This window comes from Hetaerina americana, unplaced genomic scaffold (genome assembly GCF_022747635.1).
Source record: "Hetaerina americana unplaced genomic scaffold, ioHetAmer1.1.p SCAF_13, whole genome shotgun sequence".
NCBI classification, from domain to species: Eukaryota; Metazoa; Arthropoda; class Insecta; order Odonata; family Calopterygidae; genus Hetaerina; species Hetaerina americana.
Window position 1 is genome coordinate 10259979 of NW_027286403.1, and position 17179 is coordinate 10277157.

Here is a 17179-nt window from a genome sequence, read left to right on the forward strand (position 1 = left end):
TCATGTTGTGTTATTCTTTTGTACATGCATACAACGATTGCATTTTACTTTTCATTCCTGTTTAAAGACTAGTTGTTGTGCAAAACTAATGAAAATCTCCTAGCATACTCAATGCCATATTCAGCTAGGTATTGAATTATCTGTATTGAAAAACATCTCTGTAATTTTCCAAGGTTTAAAAATTTAATGGTGGAAAATTGCCGATTTTCTTTTTATTGCTAGTGTAAAAAAAACTTTTATAAATTCATACTAGACTGTTAATTTTAGTTATACAGGCTTGAATTGTCTGTTCTTTAGTACAGATCCTATTTCCTTCACACTATGGGAATAAAATAATCCAACAGACTAAAGTTCATCAGGATATTTGGCTTATATTTTACTTAAACATATTTAAATGTTCCTTTTGAAGAATATTGTGTGAGTTCTTCAAAATTGTGTGTCCAATTGGTTAAAATAATACCGATGATTCTCCTGTACAATTTCTCTTTAAAGTCCTCTTGTGGTAACGTGTTTCTTCAGGTTAATTGATTGCAAATGTCTTCCCGACATTGCTCAAACTCTTGCACAGAGCTTGAGTGCTTCTGAATAATAGTTATTATATCTTTTCTTCCCATAATGGGAGTGAGTCCAGCATCTGTGTTTAATACGTTCAGAAGGAGAAAGTTAAGCCATGCTCTCTTTTAAATTTGGTAAATGCCTATTATTGTTTTTAATTTTTGAATTTGGCAAATATGATAGTTTACCATGAAATTTAATTCTCAGACTCATCTTTTTCTCTCCTCATTCACATCATCTATTTATTCCTAACCTACTGATGCTAAATTATGCAATTTTCAAAGTATGATGACACCAATTTTAAGTGGTTACATTAACAATCTTACATTCTGAATATGTACCTACTTATATTGAATGCATGCATATTTCATTATTTGTAGTATGTAGTTCTCATGTATTGCCATCTTAGATAAAAGACTTGTGATCAGAAAATTCATTTTGGTACTTCTTCCATTCTGGATACTACAAAGAGATAGCAACTGGAGATGAATATTATGAAAAAGTTATTTTTGAGAAATAGTTTTGATAATTCACCCGTTACTGGTTAGCTAGGGAAGCTCTGAGTAGCCATTTGAGAAATGGATTTGTAAATAAAAGCACATTCAGTAAATTGGAAATAATCAGGATAATCAGAAAAAATCTGCTGCTAGGTTTGAGATTAGCAGTAACTTTTGAGGATACAGAAAATCAAAATTTGCAACTTTTTTGCAACCAGTCATCAAAGGTGGTTCATATACTTACTGGGGTCCTAAATAGCCACAATTTGCATGTTGATTATTCCAAAATTCAAATCGCAATTTTTTTACACTACACTGAGTGAGCCTGGAAACCATGACCTTTGAATCAGCAGGCCATTAAATTACTTGCTGGGGAAATCTGGCAAGAAAAAACTCAGAGGAGAAAAATAAATAAATAACTTCAGTTCCACTGAACAGTCTTTTGATGAACTGATCAAGGAGATAATGGTTCATACTTTCCTGTAGCTGCTCAGAAAGAGTTCTATCTCTGTGAGCTCAAGGATGATGGATAGTGAATTAATTTCATAAGACTCAATCTTTAGAATAAAACAGGTCACTGGAGTGGTTTTCTATGAAATATTTCTCATGTGCTTTATTCCTCGCACAATGCTATTAGCTGGTGGTACAGTTGAAGTGTAATATATATTTTGCGGTTGAGTCCACCTCTTATTTAATTCATAGAAGCAATACATTTTTTATGGCTTGCTTTCTTTTGTTGGTAATGTTTCAACTAATACTAATCATAAGAAAGTGAACTCTTACAAAAATATTCATCATATTTATTTTTTCAGGGAATGACAGAGATTATTGATGGAGGTCGTTTTAAATTTCTTACCGATGGGGAGACTAATTCAATAACTCTCTGCATAAGAAAAGTCAAGCCTAATGATGAAGGAAAGTATAAAATAGTTGTCAGTAATGAACATGGTGAAGATTCAGCTGAAATGCAATTATATGTCTCAGGTAAGTTTTTGCCCTAAATATTTAGGTACTAGGTTTATAGAATCGTCATTTTTACATTTACATAAACATATCTGTTGCCAGCTGTATTTTACTAGTGATATAATTAAGATACTTTTGATAGATAATAATAGACGATAATACCAATTATCTCCCCAAAAAATTGGTAATTTGACATTTAGATCCCCATTTGTTTGTTGTGAGAAAAATGAAAAACTGAAGGAAACAATTGATGCTGATGATACTTTGTTTAGTAGTGCCGCTATCATGATAAAACTGGTTTTCAAAATCATACCAGCACACAAGCTCAAGATTAATTATCTCAATCATCACAGTTTTTATCACCAGCATTCTTATATGTCATTAATTAACTAATGCCACTAAAGAATAGTTTAGATTATTGGTCCTAGTTTCAGGGTGCCTATATATTTGACAAGATGCTCATCAAGGGAATTAGTTTTTCAATTCAGTGGGTCTGTACATTTTTCTAGTGAATGTGATACTTAATGATAGATGATTTATCACACTCACTGCCACACTGTTGGAAAGGTAAGGGAAATAGAATATAGTTGAACTTTTGAATGGATGACATTGCGTATATTTAAAAAGTCTATCTGAAATGCTTAGGAAAATTATGGGCATAGAACTGCAAGTAATTTATGAATACTAATATAGCTAAGTGAAATTTTTTAAAAGGGTCATTTGCATGAACGGTTGGATTTAATTAAATGAATTTTGAAGCTGAGTTTGAAAAAAGGAAATTGCTTTTGATCTAGAATTTGACCTTTGACTTGCATTACACACTTACTGTGGTGGATATGGGTTCTGGTGCATTTATTTAAAACTGCAAGAGCTGCCAGTTCTTCCTGCAATAATGCTGTGAGGGTCAATATGAGTGGTTTAACTCAAGAGGCATAATGAATTTGGATCCACAAGGAATGTAGGGATCATTAGATGTTGAATAGCTTTGAATTGGGGCATTCAATATCCAAATATGATATAACTCTTGAAAAAACCTTTCCTTGCTTGAAAAATGGAATTTCCATGAAGTTATTTCAATGTTTAATGCAGAGTTTCTTAAAATACTGGATACACTCAGTGAAATATGGCCTTCTGCCTGTGCCTGCTATAGGAAGGGCTACAGGTAGAAGGTCATATTCAACTGAGTGGATTTTGAATGGCTGTGGTGCTTATTTTACATGACCTCTATCTGTTCTTTTCTGGAGGGGCAATGATTAAGATAAATGATATCAGTACTGTCCTTTATCTGGGTGGGCAGGTAAGCAGAAGTGCAATGAATTTTATCTATATGCATCATCATGTTTCTATCATGTCAGGAGCTAAAAAAACACACAGTAATCTACCTGAGAATTACTTTGATGGGCAAGAGACAAACTCCCCTATAGCTCTACATTGAGAGAAAATCATAATTTAGAATGAGTTTGGAGGTAGGCTATTCCTTTCTCTGTACTGCCTGCAATCTATCAGGAAGATCTGGACATCTGGCATCCAAAAAAATATGCAGCTTGGGTAAAGCTGGGAGTGCCCAGAGGTGTCACCCAGCTTTTAATACAGACCCTCTGGTCAGTAGTCCAGAGCTATATTCACCAGACCACCATATCATTCCATATCATGGCTATTATCTGCTAAGTAGGATACCGGACTTTCTTGAAGTACTTCAGTTTAGCTATGAGCTTGCCAACAGAGATTACCATGAGTTAGTCCACTGGCTTAGTAAAATCAGGTGGAAATTAGAACACGGAGCACTTACAATGAACCTGAATTTAAAATGTGTTTATGTGTAGGAAATTTTTCCAGTAGAACAGTCCCTAAATTTACATGAGAAATAAAATAAAAGGTTCTGAAATGGCTCATAAAAAACAAGTCCTTATTTTAAAATCTAAAAAGTTTTTTCAACAGAATTAAATGTACAGTTACTTGCTCTGGGATAGAGAACATTTCTACAACCTTATATATTCTGAATCTGGAAGTAATTATTTTTTAATGAGTTCTAATCTTTATATGTAGTTTTAGAAATTTCTGTTTACTATATTTTTAGTTTTTTGCCTATAGTTTTACAAAGTATAAATCAATTTTTGTTTGCCTAATTTGGCTATTTACATGCCTTGTGCAATTTCAGTAGCTTATTTTTTGTTTGCCATAATTAGGCTTTGGCTTTAAGCTGCCAATTTTGTCTTCTGGTGCTGCTGACCCTCAAAATATGCCTATTTAAATTATTAAAATATAAATACTGTGCTTGATTTTTATTATCTTCCATTATTAATCAATTAAAAGATGTAACTAAGCATGTTCAAACTATGTATTTCAAAGTTTAAAAAAATGTTTTGGAATCCATCAGATCTTTTTAATATTTTACTTCTCTATTAATTTGATAGAGCCATGCATTTTTATGTCACAAAGTGCTCACAAAGACAATAAGAGTGCAATTTATATTTTGTTACTTCAATAAAGCAAACAATACTGGAATGAAGTGTCTCCTCCTTTAATAGCATTGTAATTTACTCCAAGAAGGAAATTATCAGCATTAATTAATCACATTTGTCTTAAGATCACCCAATTCAATGGAAAGATGCATTTTTAAGCTAGGTCACGAGAGTAATTTATCAGGTTTGTTGTCTCGTCATTTTGAGACTAGAAATTTTATGCATATGAGGACGCTTATCTTTTGTGAATTGAAGAAACTTTTATCATATTAATCTTAACCCACATATTTATCTCTTTATTGTGACAAATTAATGGATTTGAATATGATATCACTTTTTGCTACATACTTCAATAAAATATGCAATCTTCTACAGATTTATCCATATAATATGCATATAATTTTTGCCTATTAGAAAAATCACCTAATTCTAAAATACATTTGACAGATTTGGTCCTCTGCATTCGCCAACCTAGCGTATTCACAGGTGAAATAATGAATTAAACATAAGAAAGCATTATGGATGAGATAAAATCTTATTTAGCTCACTGCAATTATCTGTACCCTTTGAGATGTGTCATTAGTCTAGTAGATTTTCCACTCAATATGGCTGGTTCAAGTTCCATGCCAGATAGTTCTAATGTGGAATAGGTACTGTTCTATCATACTATCTGTTGTTTTGAGGATTTAATGTTAATTAAACTAATATCAATTTGTTTTTCTTCAAGATGCTACACTTAGAACATACTTGACACAATGGAATATTATACCTATTTATAATTAGAATTTACTTGTCATCTGGATTCAACTGAAACTTCCCAAGGCTTTGAAAGAATTATTTGCTCATGCTTAGTTGCAACTTCTGTGTTTGCTCTTCTTGAGGGTGTCATCTTATTTTATATTCTATACTTTAAATTCATTAAAAGAGTGATAATCATTTCACTCAAAGATTGTTGATTAATTCCTCTGTCATTGTGATAGGTCTATGTATTATTTGTTTTGTTTGCTCATGCATGAACTATAGATGCAAGTGGCATGGATTTCCGTGCGATGCTCAAAAAGCGTAAATATGCCAAATGGGGCATGGATAAGGGCGATCCTGATTGGACTGATTTGAAAGAAGTGGAAAAACCAGTTCCTCAGTTAAAGAAGGTTGAGAGGGTAAGTCTAGCATTTTCAGTTTTTCATGGACTAATGGAAACATATACACTAGAAAAGTCAAGCGTACCCTTTCAAAAAGTACACTACAAATATTTGAGTCAAATATTTACCTTGAGCTTATGCTTTATAAGTGTAACAATGCTATCCATCTTTTCATTATGAATAAAATATATCTATATGTATCCCTTTTTATGATGAATTTTCTAAAAATGCACTGAGTCTTTTCTTCAGGAAGTTATGGAGCTGTGAATAATAAGGTCTCTTGAAGGGAACACCAATTAAGTATATTAATGTTATATCCCATGAATAATTCCTGCATAATCGTTTATAAAAGTAACACGTGGCTTGAAATATGTGACAGTTCATCAATGTGTGGCTGAATAAGCCTCTATGTTTATGAGAATTAATACTTGTCACTATATAAATGTTTGTCTCCTTGTTAATAAGAAAACACTGTGTATTTGAAAGAACCTTGCCTAGGGTTTAGTGTTTGTTGTTGTTCATGCATGTAAAATGTGAATCAGTTTTTAAGATAATGCTTCAATTAAAGCACTTGACAACTGTCTTAAAGTAATACTTTCTTGAAATAATACTCTTTCTCATTGCCCATGATCGTCCTTCTCCTCAGTGTGCTCCACGACTATGCAAATATGTAAGTAAAATCCAGGACACCTTTAATAAACATTGTGTTAAACTAAGTTGATTCACATTTGAAAAAAGTGTGGAGGTAAACTTCTGTCAAGGCAGCTTCTAAATCTTTCAATGGTTCATAACTGGTAGGGCGAATAATTAAATGCTCATGTGATACCTAAATGATTCCTTACAGCTCCCAGGAAACGTAGAAACGGGTTGGTTTGAAGATGGTGAGCAGGGGTGGATTGTTGTGAGAGTGGAAGGTGAAGAAATCTGTAAAATCCCTGCTGCTAAGAAAGGTGTTTCTTATTGGAGTTGGTTGAAGGTAGAGATAGGAGATACCATAAATTCATAAATCTCCTGAAAACCATCCTACTTAAAATAGGTTTTGCTGTATATAAACCTGAAAATGATAGCAATGATAAAATTAAAAATGAATTAATCAACAATTCTTGCCACATAATCTGAAACAATAATTGGAATCACAGTAAATCTTAAATAAATTGATATAGTATCAGAAAAAAGGGCCTTTAATGATGAGTCTCCATTCAATTTTTGTTACTCCCCTGCAGACTGTTTTCATTCTTTAAATTAATACCTATTCACAAATTGCTCATAATGAAATCCATTTCATTATGTAAAGTGCATTCAAATAAATTTATTTCATGTTTTATTCATTTAATAAACTTAGTTATGCCTGACAAGAAAATTTTAGTTTGCATAGCTTTAGTCCTGATGTATTTAGTTAAGAGAACACAAAGAAAGTAAATTCCATCAGGAAATCAAACATGATCATATTTCAATATGTTTAATTCTTAATTTTTAAAGAATTAGATGCCATTCATCATTGTTAATTCCAAGTCTGCCATTGGGGTGTAAACCAATTAAAGCAGTTTTCCCACAACCCTTCTCTAATTATGGTCTGTGAACAACTTAGAATACATAAACACAGCATTTAGATTTATCATTTTTATGAGCAACCAAATGTAGGTTTTTCAATTCAACCTCGGATTTTTCAAATTTGAATTTTTTGCTTTGATTATGTTCAGCCATTTATAGACTTTATTATTAACATCTTGGCTTTTAGAACTATGAAAAATAATGATAAAAAACATTACAGATATAGTATGATAAATTTTAATTATTTTTATGCTCTTTCAAAGCTCCCACTAAAGCAGCATATGCTTCAATACATAACCTAGGCAAGGTTTAAATAAATGAGAATGGCTCAGAATATTGTTCCATTCTGCTTTCACTAAACAAGCAATTATGTTTGTTTTCTGTTATAAACACATACTAACATATTGTCTCTTTTTGATATGTTTTGTGGTGTATTGTCTCAAACTGTCTCTTTTTATGCTGCTCATGATTTTGTTTGTATTATTTGAAAATGTGGGATATGGATTTTGGTGAGGTGATGCTTCATAGCATTTCCTATCATTTGTTTCATGACCTGGAAGAAGATAACCTCTAGTGGAGCGTATAATTTTTATACCAGTCAGATTCCAGAAGTGTGGAGGTCTGAAGTTATTTTAAAGCAAAATTTATTTTTATATACTGATTTTAATGGTTGTTGTGAGTTGTTTTCTGCTTTGTGGAAATTGCTTATAATAGGTTTACACTTTTTAAGCTTTTGCAATTGGTTTTTATTTTTCTACTAATAGCATTTTGCCAGTCAACAAGTTTTAATTACCTCTGACCCATATCCTCCTTGGAGGCTCATCATTGAACCCTTGCTTCTGATAAGGAATAAACAAAACAAATATTCTAAATATATAAAAGTTTTCTTAAAATATTACTTTAATGTTCTAATTTCTCTGCCCCTTCTAACATTTATTAAATATTGAAAATTCTGTAAAATATTATTTAAAAGATATAAACATATTCGGTAAATTATTCAAAAGATTAAATTTGTGCACTTAATAGTATGTGTTAATCTTATGCATAAAGTCAGGCGGCTATACTGGTCATTTGGATACAAATACAATTAAGCGGCAAAAATTAAATAACATAGGATTTGATTGTTCTCAATATTTTTGTTCTGATAAAATTATTTTATATCATTATCCTAAATTAAAATTATTCACCTTAATAAAAAATAAGAACGTATTAAACCTGAATTAAAGGATTTCAAATATAAATATTGTTTATTTAAATAATTGAAGTAAGGCTCTCTCTGTACCCGAATTCCTTAGGATGTTTTTGAGATAAGGAGACGTCCATCTCTGCAAGATGTAATTACAGATTGGCCCAAACTTCAAATGTTGGACAAAGACTTGCTGAAGGTTTGCACTGCTTTCTCATTGTCGTAAACATGCATAAATACTCTATAAACTTTAAACCTTAACTACTTTGACCATTTCAATCCCAGTTTTCGTTTAACTCTGCACTTCTATCTACCACTTTCTTTACTGAAGAAACATTTTAAATTACCCAGTTAAAACATAAACCTACCTTTTATTTTATCCTAATAAAGTTGATTATTTTAGCCAGTATTGAATGTAGATTATTCAGGAATTGATTATAATTAGCTCAAATTTCCAAATACCTATTATTTCCCTATTCAATGATGAAAAACATAGCAAAATGCCAATCATTATTTTATGCTTAATACTTGCTCACTAACAGCTGCTATATGCATGAAAATGCTTTAAATAACACAGCCTTTCTAGTTTCCTTTGCATTTAACAAAGCATTTCCCATCACATTTGTTCATATCCTGAATTTTTTTGTTTGACAGATTTCTAATTTGTGTTTTAGAGTAGTGAGAAACCGCCATCGAGGAGGCCGTCATTAGCTGAACTTATTCCTGATTGGCCAGTTCTTCATCACTTTGAGAAGAAGGAGGTTGGACTAAAATGACCTTTTTTTCTTGTCATTCTATATTTCTATTCCTGCTTTTCATCTGGGACTTCTTTTTTCTCCTCTGATGCCGTCACTATCTACTGTTTGACATTTTCAGTTTGTATGTTGTATGTGCTTTGTGGTGATTTATCTTAATTATGTGTACAGTTTCTTCTATGTTGTATTTGTTTACTAACGTCTTACATGTTTGTAATGAATCTGTTTTCTTCAAAATCATTGTAGCATCTATTCTACATATTCCATCTTGTTTAGATAATTGTTTTATTGCACTGTTGTATTTTTCAGCAAGGAAGACATAGGGCAATTTCATCGGAAAGCATGCCTGATGTAAACTTTCATCTCATTTTCTGGTGTCCCTTAATCATCTTATTTAATCTCTGCACATATGACCAAGAATAGGTCATGGTACTCTTCCAAGAATCTACTTCCCTAAATTACCCCATCTTTATACAACTCTACTTATTTCTGGATTTCTTGGCAATTACATAAATCCATAAGTGAACAGTATAACTTATTGTTATTCAATAATGCCAATAATGTTATACCATATAACAATGATTCCTAAAATAAATTTTCTGAATATAATTGTCAATGAATTACTCAAATTAATCTATGTTATTCATTTCTCAAATTGATGCTTAAGGAACACCTTTTCTTTAGAAGTATGTACTATTCTTAATTATCCTGCACCTTGTTGAGTTATATACTTATTTGTAATTTGTTATTCACTCTACAAGAGGCTTTTCTTGTAGTACCTACTTTTTTCATGTGTTGTAATTGTAGGCCACTATGGTATCTGAATCTTTTAATATTGCAAATGCTCTATTGTCTTTCTTTCAAATGGAGACCATATTGCATGATTGTATATTTTATCTTCCGTGTTTGATGAATCTTTTATAATTAAAGTTTATTTAAAATCTTGTAGATTTATTTGATTATAAATTTTATTTCTTTAATATGAATGTAATCATATTTGAAAATCTTAGAAGCTTTTAAATTGTTTATAGTTCATAAAAAATAATGAATAATTGCTTTTAAGAACTTTGATTCAACAAGCCAAAGAACTTCGTTTTTTAAATAGGCTGGTTTAAGTTAATTGTTCCACAATACAGGCATACTTATTTGCTGCCAGAGTAAATTAACATTATATAAATTGTCTCATAATAATTTGGAAGAATTAATACTTTTAAATGTAATTCGGAATTTTATGCCAACTTTTGTTCAGTTAATTAATTTTTGTTGGCATAAAAATATAATTCTGGATGAAATTCCTTAGAACATGCATTTTTTTGTAGTATTCTGTATTTTTCTGTTTGCTTTTTGTTATTTACTCATCTGTCTTTGTATACATTACTTCTCATATTTTTATTTTTTTAAATCATTGATTTGGCTGACCAAAATTACATGTTTTTAATTTCTGATTTTGTGCAGTTATTAAACAGACAAAAAGATCTTCTATACCTGTCATCTATTCTTGTCTTCTCTGTCCATTAATTGTACAATTTTTTTCCTCCCATTTTTGTGTCTTCAATCAAAAATTTTATTTTTTTCTACAGTTGTGATAATGGACATGTAAATGAAATTGCAGGTTCTTCCAGAGTTTTTATCCATCCATGTAGGATTGATGGGTTACCATTTGTTCTTGTTATTGCCTTTCAGTTTTAATAATGAGATTCTTATTTCATATTCATAACACAGAAACAAGAACAATTCCTGAAACCTTTAGTGGATCAATTTGCTAAAGAAGGGAAAGAGAAGAGAGTCGTTTTTGAAGCTGTCTTTTCTAAGCCTAACTGCAAGCCAAAATGGTTCCTGCGAAAAGATGTGAGTAAAATATTAGTCTGAACTTTAGTTTTGTAATAATATCAAGGCAGAGGGTATACTGAATGTACTACGTGCATACTGAATACTAATTTCTTGATGTATTTGACCACATTTTGATAGTTATTTTTATGTTGGTATTGAATATGAGCAGTGGGATGTGTATAGGTATCCCAATGCTTCTTTTTTGTAAAACTGTTTACATTTGTTAGGTATGAGAAAACATGAATATAAGTTGGGAAGTAATTGTATTTCATGCTCTTCCTCACACATTTTGCAATAACTGGCTAAACAAAAGAACATGAGCCATTTGGTCACTCCAGAGCATTAGGCCATACTTTTAATGCACTCTGACTCATTCTCCACTGTTGGAATGTAAGAATGTATACTTTTCTCTGTGTCTAATAAAAAAAAGCAAAATGGATCCATATGATACAATTTTTAACTGCATCAACACTGCACTTCTGCATTCATGTAGAAAATCATTAATCTCATTGCTACATAAACAGAGAAGTGAACTTTGCGACTCAAGAGTCCAAGAAATGTTAAGATTCATAGAAATCAATCAGGAATATGTTGCCAGTATTTTCAATAGATGATTCACCTACCCATTTACTCAGATGTGCTCTCAGTTACAGTTCTGTCAACTGAAACAAAGTAATTTGCAAATTTTACCAAATGTTTCGTGGAACCTTGGGTTTTAATACCAAATCGTTTGATTTAGAAAGTTTGATTCTTTAAAAGGAGACAGGCAGATAAAAAATTCTCCAGAAGAATACAAGCTTAAACTTATTGAGAGGATACTCAAATGCAGACTGCTACCCTTTTTTTTCATATTCCTTATTCTTTGCGAGTATTTCACTTAAGCCTTATCCCATCCATCGTTTCTGCTTATTTTGACCTTGGAAATTGAAGGGCTAATACAGTTGATGCAAGAGAACTTAGTGCACAAGATGAAGGGAACCTGGGACACAGCATGTGCTATGCAATATGTTAAAAAAATAATGAAACTAGCACAAGAATTTTTCTCATTTCATCCCAAGAACTTAAGCCTTTTTGACCAAAAAATTTTAGTTGCTGCTATTCAAGAATGTCATTTGTTCACATGCATGAAGTAATAAAAACCTTGCACCTTCTGTAAAAATGTAATGTAGAACTATAATGTTAAGTATATATTATGAATGTATATGGACACATACACTGGTTGCTTGAAAAATCAGAACAGGCTTCAGAAAGTTATTCCTTCATATTCTCATAGAATCCATTACTGGGTTTCTGGTCTTTGGTATTTCCATCCTTAAATCGAACATCTTTCTAAGGAATTTTTCAACAAATTTTTAAGGAGTTTGATTGACTTCTATACTGAACTTGGGTTCAAGAAATCTAATAATTTTAGGTTGATGTCATGCAAAATTCAATATAGCTTGCATCATTTGTCAATATAATTGCCCGGATTTAAGGGACACATTGTCCATATATATTTCATGGGCTTTTTCAGAAGATGAAAAATTTAAGTCATACATAAAGTATAAAATGTGAAAATATCATTTGGGATGACTGAAGTATTTTTGGATGTGTCCATGTAATTACAAATGTTCAATCATATCTCCAAATTTCTCAAAATCTTTCCACAGGTAGTATCTTTGTGCTACTATACCTGTCTTAATTTTCATGCATATTTTGAATCAGAGTGTGAATGTGACTAATGAACATGACCATTACTGCCATTAAAGCTTAATCCTAATGGCTTCACGATAGGCCTCTGCGAGGAAAAAATTTTCTAGAGTTAAATGGTATAAGCATTCAATTTTTTGGGGTTTGCTTGTAAAGTATCTCTCTGAAAAAAAACAAGGTAAAAATTAGCTCTTACAATTTTACTCTATTTTAATGCATATGAATAAACCTGCTAGAGTAGTTAGAGAACTGTGTCTGGCAAGCACTCCATTGACACCTATTTTAGGCTTGGAAATGTCCTTTATGTGAGCTATCTAAGAACCATGAAATTATTTGGTATGGAAATGCCTATAGAACCACAAGCAGAACTTAAAATTTAATAAATCTGGCACCCTTTTTCATAGCAACATAAATTTACATTAAATTATTCATGGCAATAATGCATTTTTTGCAAGACAGGCAAGAATGTCCATAATGATAATGGGATTAGCAGAACATATGAGAGCATGACAACAGATGTGTCCTTTTTGTTGACTGTCCACTGTCTATTTACATCTGCATCTCAGTCTGGCTGTATTCAAATTGGATCTTGGCTGAAAAAAAGGTTCCCCACCCTTAATCTATGATTTAATCATACTTAGGCATATTGTTTTAAAGGGGAACATTGTGGGTAATGTATAACTGAAGTATTGTTACTTGTAGCTATGAATATTTACATCGCTATATTTTGCTTTTGATTTTAGGAGCTGTTTCCTGGTTCAAAGTATAAGTTCAAGAATGAAAATGATGTTTATCAGTTGATAATAAGTGCTCCTAAAGTGGAGGATACCGGGAAATATACAGTTGAAATTGCTGGTATTGCCTGCACAGCATATCTTACAGTTGATGGTATGTTTGAGTAATTCAAACTTAATAATAAGGAAAGTAATTTGTAATGCTTGGCCTTTATAGCATTATCTTTAAATTATTCCTACTAATACTTTCTTTGCACAGAGCCTGATCCAGTGTACAACTTTGTGAGGCCATTGTCTAAAAAGACTGATGGGTTTACACTTCATGAATGTGTCATGGAATGCACAGTCAGCAACAGCATGGCTGTTGTTTCCTGGTTCAAGGGATCAGAAAAGATTGAGGTAGGAAAGCTATTTTTTGTTAAAAATAATGATGATACTTTTTGTGTAATATTTGTTTTTTCTAGTTTTCATGGACATTTTTTGTTTGACAATATTTACATGATGTATGAAATTTACTCTTAGGATGGACCAAAATATGAAATATCCAAGGATCTTACTGGGGTTTGCAAGCTGACTATTAAGTGTGCAGCACTGGAAGATACTGGTGATTACAGTTGCAGAATTGATAAACAGGATGACAAAACTTCTACCCATTGTACTATTGTTGGTGAGTTAGTTTAAATACTATAGTTGCTAATCGTGGCTCTAAGACATTTTTGGATTTGTTTTGCCATTCAATTGCCTTCCATCAAATCAGTTATTGATTTTTAATGGGAAATAAATGCTATGAGAAGGATCCTTGAAGCTGAAAATGAACTGAATGCACATGCAAATGAATCATTCTTGATAATTAAATTCTGACATGTTTCAGAGTACCCATACAAGTTTGTTAAAGTATTGAAGAGTCAGCATGTAACTGAAAAAGATACTGTAAACATGATCTGTGAGCTAGATGATGCTGGAGGTGAAGTAAAATGGTTGAAGAATGGAGAACCATTCAAACCTGATAAGAGGTATGACTAGTGTAAATAAAACTATCTGACTTGGACAAAGAAAGTGCAGATATAATTTATTAAAGTGTATATGTTTCAGGGTGCAAGTGGTAAAGGATGGTAGGAAAAGGAAGATTGTTTTCAAGGATGTTAAAGTCACAGATGCTGGTATTTATTCATGTGTTTCAAATGCTGATAAAACAGAAGCTGAACTGGTTGTTGACTGTAAGTGTTACCTTATCTCTTGTAATGCTAAATGTGATAAAGAGTATTTTTTCATGAATTATCTGGTGTCTTACCATTTATTCATTGTTACCTCCTTTTACATATCTATGAATGTATTTATTAATTACAGATCAAAACAGGTTTAATAAGAAGCTTAAGGATACAACTGTCATTGAAAGAGAAAAGCTTGTCCTTGAAGTGGAACTGCAAGACCAAACTGCCCCAGCTGAATGGTCTTTCAATGGTGTACCTATTACAGAATCTGAAAGGTTATTAAAATATTTTGCTAATATTTTACCAATAACTTTCAAGTACAGTCTTCTACAGTTGTAATTGAAGGTTCAGTAGTACTTCAGTAGTTGTAGTTCAGTAGTACTTCAGTAGTTGTAGTTCAGTAGTACTTCAGTAGTTGTAGTTCAGTAGGCTCACTTTAGGTAATAACCAGAAAAAAGCCCATTTTTCTTACTTGTTTTGAAATCGTCTTTTTACCATGATGCTGGTTTTATAGAGGGCTCAAATGTACTATAGTGATATCACAATGATATCTGTATTTGTAGGGTTCACAAATACCTTCATAGTAGTGGCCAATTTTTGCAGGGAAGTGTCCTTTTTAATTTTACCTGTGATGAGTATGAAATCTAAGGCAAAAATTTATCTATGAAAATTAATTCATTTAATAGTATCTGAAGTATTTATATTGATGTTTATATACTGCTGTGCGATAATTATTCTCACCCATAAGAAATAGTCCTTATCTTCACTATGTAGATAAAAAATTTCTTAATAATGTTTGTCTCATCAGAGGTATTATTTCCATTATTTTGATTGCTGACCCATTATGGAATCAATTGTGTTTTTTCCTGAAGTATTCAGATATTTTTCATAGCTGGATTACTGTTTTCCATGGAAGTTACTTTTTAACTAAATGGATCAGTGTACACAGCAAACTGTTATTAAAATTAATATCCTAAAAAATATACTGAATAAAAATGTTTGATATTGTCTTTCAGGGTTGTAATTAAGAATCTAGGTGGTGGTAAACATCAATTGATATTTAACAAAGCTGAACTAACAGATGCGGGTGAAGTTATATGCCAATCAGGTAAACTTTCTTCATCCTGTAAAATTGCGGTAAAGAAAGGAGAAGAAGGACCTGTTATTAATTTTGCTGGAGATGTTGAAGGCCCATGCAGTAAACCAATTGTATTTGAAGTACCATATTCAGGTGAATGATTATTTTTGCTCATTTTTTCCTCCATAGAAATGTTTTAGCATTTGAATTATATAAATTTTGTTTGCTACCATTCTCTAAATTATTGCAATGTTTGTCCCTCTGGTAGTTAGGCTTATTTGCTTAAAATGTTATGTGATAATTTGCTTAACACAATAATATACATTCCGATCTAGATACTTCAAAATTGTAGTTCAGGTACTCCATTCCAAACAGTGTAAAAAATTTCTTGTAAATTTGAATTGTTCATCTACAAAACTGCCTCTCAAAACTCTTTTCATCAATTGAGCAAATGTTTAGAAATGTACTCAGGTTAATACTTGATTTCTGCTGGACATCCATTCTTGCTTCATACATAAAAATATCTCATCATTTTTTTAGTTGATGGTACTCGTCAGACACCAGTTGAAGCTAAACTAATTAAGGATGGAAAATCCTTGCCTCTCAAAGAAGTTGAGATTATTGTTACTGAGGAAAAGGTGACCTTTAAGTTTAAGAAACCAATGAGAGCTTTATCTGGTGGATATCAACTTAAGCTTTCAAACAGTCAAGGCGAAGATCTGAAGAATATTAAAATCAACATGCAAGGTAAATTAGGCACTTAGTTTTACTATTGATCATTTATTTAACTTCATCTATAATGATACAAATACACTGTATAAATTCCAGCTTTCTGTCATACCTGGAAGTAGTATATAATAGCTGTCAGTCACTCAGGCATTATGACTTAGAATAATAGTGCAGATGAAAGTTATAATAAATAGAATAAATAAGTTATTCATTTAATTAGTTATTTGATTTCTGTGAAATTTAATATATTTTTAATTTCTTATTCACAGATGTACCGTCTGTCCCTCTTGATCTCAAAGTTTCTGAGATTTTCCAGAGTTCTTGTGTCATAACATGGAAGGCTCCTAAAGATGATGGTGGTTCTCCACTTATCCATTATCAAATAGAGCGTCAAGATCTTAGTGTTAAAGGTATGCTTAATTAGTGATTATTTGTGAATATTATGAAAGGCAGTCAAATGAAAACCTAATGGACGAACAAACTAGACCAGTCTGGGCACCAACAAGGACGTAACCCAACAAGTGAGTGCACCTGTGAGTAGTCGCAATGCAGTTGTCCTACCCCAGCAATGGCAGTATTGATACTTAGCAACAGTATATATTGATCAATGCGACTGTGTGTTATGGTCGGTGTTTGGTTTTCATTTGGCTGCTCTTACTAATCTACTTTATTATTAACTGTGTATTGGACTGCATATCCTCTACTGCAAAATGATATTTTTGCATAAGAAGTATTAGTTTTTCAAAATACATTTTTTCTGTAAAGCTGTTTTGCCATCAGAAGTTTTTAATACATGT

General features: G+C 31.8%; 1 protein-coding gene across 34 annotated transcripts in view; it reads left to right on the plus strand.

Moving 5' to 3' along the window:
• Nucleotides 1-17179, plus strand: part of bt (projectin protein bent) — a 199686-nt gene that overhangs the window by 104362 nt on the left and 78145 nt on the right. For all 34 annotated transcript variants that reach the window (XM_071583211.1, XM_071583214.1, XM_071583243.1 and 31 more), the window contains 12 exons: nucleotides 1865-2036; nucleotides 5501-5637; nucleotides 10834-10959; nucleotides 13374-13518; nucleotides 13624-13763; nucleotides 13887-14031; nucleotides 14236-14377; nucleotides 14457-14581; nucleotides 14712-14850; nucleotides 15592-15806; nucleotides 16194-16400; nucleotides 16652-16792. In XM_071583211.1, coding sequence (XP_071439312.1) covers nucleotides 1865-2036; nucleotides 5501-5637; nucleotides 10834-10959; nucleotides 13374-13518; nucleotides 13624-13763; nucleotides 13887-14031; nucleotides 14236-14377; nucleotides 14457-14581; nucleotides 14712-14850; nucleotides 15592-15806; nucleotides 16194-16400; nucleotides 16652-16792 — 1834 coding nt within the window. The remainder of the gene's footprint in view (nucleotides 1-1864; nucleotides 2037-5500; nucleotides 5638-10833; nucleotides 10960-13373; nucleotides 13519-13623; nucleotides 13764-13886; nucleotides 14032-14235; nucleotides 14378-14456; nucleotides 14582-14711; nucleotides 14851-15591; nucleotides 15807-16193; nucleotides 16401-16651; nucleotides 16793-17179) is intronic.